This window comes from Palaemon carinicauda, chromosome 26, assembly GCF_036898095.1.
Source record: "Palaemon carinicauda isolate YSFRI2023 chromosome 26, ASM3689809v2, whole genome shotgun sequence".
In the NCBI taxonomy this organism is placed as follows: Eukaryota; Metazoa; Arthropoda; class Malacostraca; order Decapoda; family Palaemonidae; genus Palaemon; species Palaemon carinicauda.
Genome location: NC_090750.1, coordinates 77,367,125 through 77,371,169, shown reverse-complemented (window position 1 = coordinate 77,371,169; position 4,045 = coordinate 77,367,125). Strand labels below are relative to the sequence as shown.

At 44.4% G+C, this 4,045-nt stretch overlaps 2 protein-coding genes across 2 annotated transcripts; both read left to right on the top strand.

Moving 5' to 3' along the window:
- Positions 1-276: 276 nt before the first annotated feature.
- On the top strand, positions 277-1,122 carry LOC137620019 (uncharacterized). Its single transcript, XM_068350298.1, has one exon. The coding sequence runs from the start codon at positions 277-279 to the stop codon at positions 1,120-1,122; it is 846 nt and encodes a 281-aa protein (XP_068206399.1).
- A 1,727-nt stretch (positions 1,123-2,849) lies between these two features.
- LOC137620017 (uncharacterized) lies at positions 2,850-3,653 on the top strand. The gene has a single exon (XM_068350297.1). The coding sequence runs from the start codon at positions 2,850-2,852 to the stop codon at positions 3,651-3,653; it is 804 nt and encodes a 267-aa protein (XP_068206398.1).
- Positions 3,654-4,045: the final 392 nt, after the last annotated feature.

Genomic DNA, 4,045 nt, shown 5'->3' with positions numbered 1-4,045 from the left:
CACTGGCTGAGGACGTTTACAAACTTCGTTCAAGTGGTGCAGCTGACTATCCTTATGCTTGACAAACTGGTTTTTCTCACTATGTGGCTCCTATAGTCAATTTCTTTTAGCGATGCAGATTTGCACCGACTCGCAGCGGTGCCCTTTTAGCTCGGAAAAGTTTCCTGATTGCTGATTGGTTGGACGAGATAATTCTAACCAATCTGCGATCAGGAAACTTTTCCGAGCTAAAAGGGCACCGCTGCGAGTCGGTGCACATCTGCCTCGATAAAAGAAATGGACCATAGTGTGTATGACTATATATCTGAGTGTGAGACTTATGAGAAGGCTGAAGAGGTTCTGACATCTTTGTACGGGAAACTGAACAATGAAATATTTGCCAGGAATCTACTTGCCACTCGCAGGCAAAACTCGGGTGAGTCCCTGGATCAGTTCCTGCAGGCACTGAAGCTACTTGCTAAGGACTGCCAATTCAAAAGTGTAACTGCGGAGGAAGCGTGTGACAGTTTTATTCGGGATGCCTTCATTAATGGTTTGGTCTCTGGTTCAATACGCCAACGTCTGTTGGAGAATTTGACACTGAACTTAAATACTGCTTATGAACAGGCCTGCACTCTAGAAATGGCCCAGAAGCATTCAGCCTCCCACTCTTCAGCAGAACCTGTTAATGCTGCTGTGTCAGCAGTGAGTCGAGAGGAGGAATCGTTTAGTGCTGAAAATAACAGAGAGTCTGTTTCTGCTGCTACTTCTAGTGCTCGATGTTTTTTGTGTGGGAACAACCGGCATCCCCGAACTCAGTGTCCTGCTAAGAACACAGTGTGTTTGAAATGTAATAAGCAAGGACATTATGCTAAGGTGTGCCGCTCTGTGAAACAGGCGAGTGGCTCTTCTAGCCCAAAATATTCTGCAGCAATGCTAGCTTCTAAATTGGGGGCCTCCCCTAAGTGTCTTGAAAAATCTGTAACACCTCTCAAGCTTAATGGTGGCCCTGTCAGTGCCCTTATTGATACTGGGAGTTCGGACAGCTTTGTGCGCCATAATTTAGCAGACCTAAACAAACTATGTCTCCAGAGCATGGAAAAGTCTCCATGGCTGATGAATCCCTGTCCTCAAACATCTTAAGTCTGTGCAGTGTGGACTTGGAGTTAAAAGGAGAGACTTATCACGGTGTTGAACTCAAGGTGATGGGATTCTAGGGCATGACTTCCTGAGGAAACATTCTGGTCTGGAAATGGATTTTGGAGGAGAAAAACCTCCCTTGAAGATATGTTCACTAGGTGTTGTTAAGGTGTCCCCTCATTTCCTTTTCAAGAACCTGACACCAGATTGTAGACCAGTGGCTAATAAGTCAAAACTATACTCCTTGAGTGACAAGAAGTTCATTGAAGCTGAGATTGAGCGTATGATGTCGGAAGGAATAATAAGGCCTAGTAATTCTCCTTGGAGAGCTCAAGTGCTGGTGACATCAGGGGAGAATCAGAAAAGGAGGATGGTTGTGGATTACTCTCGTACTATAAACAGGTTCACTGAGCTTGATGCTAACCCCTTGCCAAATATTGACAAGATGGTGAACAACATTGCATACCATCAGGTTGCAATAAGAGAAGAGAGATCGTACACTGCATTTGAAGCGGGGGGTAAACTTTGAGTTCAATCGCATTCCATTTGGAGTGAAAAATGGAGTAGCAGCTTTTCAACGTGTGCTTGACGAAATCCTTAAGAAAGAAAAAGTAGGTGGTACATTTGCGTATGTGGACAATGTTACTGTGTGTGGTGAGACAGAGGAGGAGCATGACCAGAATTTAAGAAGGTTTTTGAAGGTGGCCGAGGAGTAAAACCTGACTCTAAACCACAGCAAGTGTGACTTTAAAGTCAGAACCATTAAATTACTTGGGTATACAGTAATGGATGGGGAAATCAAACCCGACCCAGAACACTTGCAATCACTGCGGAATCTTTCACCCCCAAAGGATGCAGCTTCTCTTCACATGACCATGGGATTGCTTGCACATTACTCAAGATGGATCCCAAACTTTTCAGAGAAAATCCACCCTCTCACACAAGCCAATGGTTTTCCTTTATCTACTGAAGCACTGCAAGCTCTCGGGAACTTGAAGAAAGATATTGCTAGTGCTGTGGTAACAGCCATTGATCCCTCCTCTCTTTTCACTGTGGAAACGGACGCCTCAGGTCATGCGATAGCAGCTACTCTGACACAGAATAATCGCCCAGTAGCTTTCTTCTCCCGCACTCTCACTCACAGTGAACAGGGACATTCTGCAGTGGAAAAGGAAGCTTATGCCATAGTGGAGGAATTGAGGAAGTGGAGACACTACTTAATTGGACACCATTTCAAGCTCATCACGGACCAGCGTAGTGTAAAGTTTATGTTTGACTCTAAATCAAACAGTAAAATAATGACAAAATAGCAAGGTGGAGAGTTGAACTCTCATGTTTTCACTCTGACTATAGTATACCGTCCAGGAACACAGAACACACCAGCTGATGCTCTCTCCCGCATCTGTGGTGCCACTACTTCTGGTAAACTCTGAGAACTTCATGAAATCCTATGTCACCTAGGAATATCTCGTATGATGCATTTCGTCCGAGGGCGGAATCTACCTTACTCGGTAGAAGAAGTGAAGAAAATTACCACCTCTTGCCAAGTGTGTTTAGAGCTCAAACCTCGATTCCTCAAATACTCGGGACAACTGATCAAAGCAACCCAGCCATTCGAGAGGCTGAACTTAGATTTCAAAGACCCAGTTCCCTCTTAATCTAGAAACAAGTACTTCCTCACGGTTGTGGATGATTTTTCAAGGTTCCCTTTTGTTTTCCCTTGTGCTGATATGACCACTAGAACTGTCATCAGTTGTTTGGTGCAACTATTTGCTTTGTTTGGTATGCCAGCATACATCCACACTGACAGGGGTGCATCTTTCATGTCTGAAGAGCTGAAGGATTTCCTGATGAAGAAAGGTGTAGCTACCAGTTGCACTACACATTATAACTCTATAGGGAATGGTCAAGCTGAAAAATATAATGGAATTATATGGAAAACTCTAACATTGGCCCTTAAGACAAGAAACCTTGATGTGTCTCAGTGGGAAACTGTTCTCCCAGATGCTCATCTCCATTCTATACGCTCCTTGTTGTGCACTTCCACGATTAGTACTCCTCACGAGTGCCTTTTCCTGCATAGTAGAAGGTCCACCACTGGCCAATCGTTGCCTACTTGGCTCATCCAAGGAGGACGTGCTCTCCTGAGACGTCATGTAAGACACAGCAAGAACGACCCCTTGGTGGATGAGGTCGAAATCGTAGAGGCGAACCCCGAGTATGCTCATGTGAAGCTTTCAGATGGTAGGGCGACTACGGTTTCATTAAGACATCTTGCTCCTATGGCTAGTGACAACCGAGAAAGTACAGATGCTGGGGATCCTGTACCTCAGTCCGAGGTTCCTGAGGAATTGTTAGTTACCAATGCTCCCCAGGAGATTGCACGCAGTATCTCCCCTGTGGATACTGCTCCTCAGAATGACACTCTTCACGAATCACGTACAGTGCCTCAACAGGTAGCCTCCCCTCCTCCACTTCGAAGGTCAGAGAGAGTGAGGCAACCTCCAAAGTACCTTCAGGATTACTCCACGTGAACTCAACTCAGAAGGGAAGACTGTGGTAAAAATAAACCTGTTTATATTTCCTATAGCTTTTGTTTACTTTCGGGGTTTCTTGCTGACGTGTCTCGCAGAACTGCCGTGTACTCGCCAGATGAGGGTATGTTCTTGGTTATCCTGTCGTTCATAAGGAGTGGGATGTACGTACCTTCTTAGTTAACACAAGTGTTTGTTTATGTTTCTGTCTGTCTGATAATGTGTTTGTTTTGTTTTTTGCAGGGTATAACTGCAGTGGAATTAACTGAATAAAACCTTAGTTCTGGATACACCGGATTTACTTCAACCATTGAAAAAAAAATTCACCCTAAATATTGCTAAGGAGAAACTAAACCATGAAAGAAATTCTATCAATAGCCCTACATACTGTA

What these genes read in the sequence shown, in the direction of transcription:
- LOC137620019 (XM_068350298.1), top strand. Translation starts at nt 277, where the DNA reads ATGGACCATAGTGTGTATGACTATATATCTGAGTGTGAGACTTATGAG.
- LOC137620017 (XM_068350297.1), top strand. Translation starts at nt 2,850, where the DNA reads ATGACCACTAGAACTGTCATCAGTTGTTTGGTGCAACTATTTGCTTTG.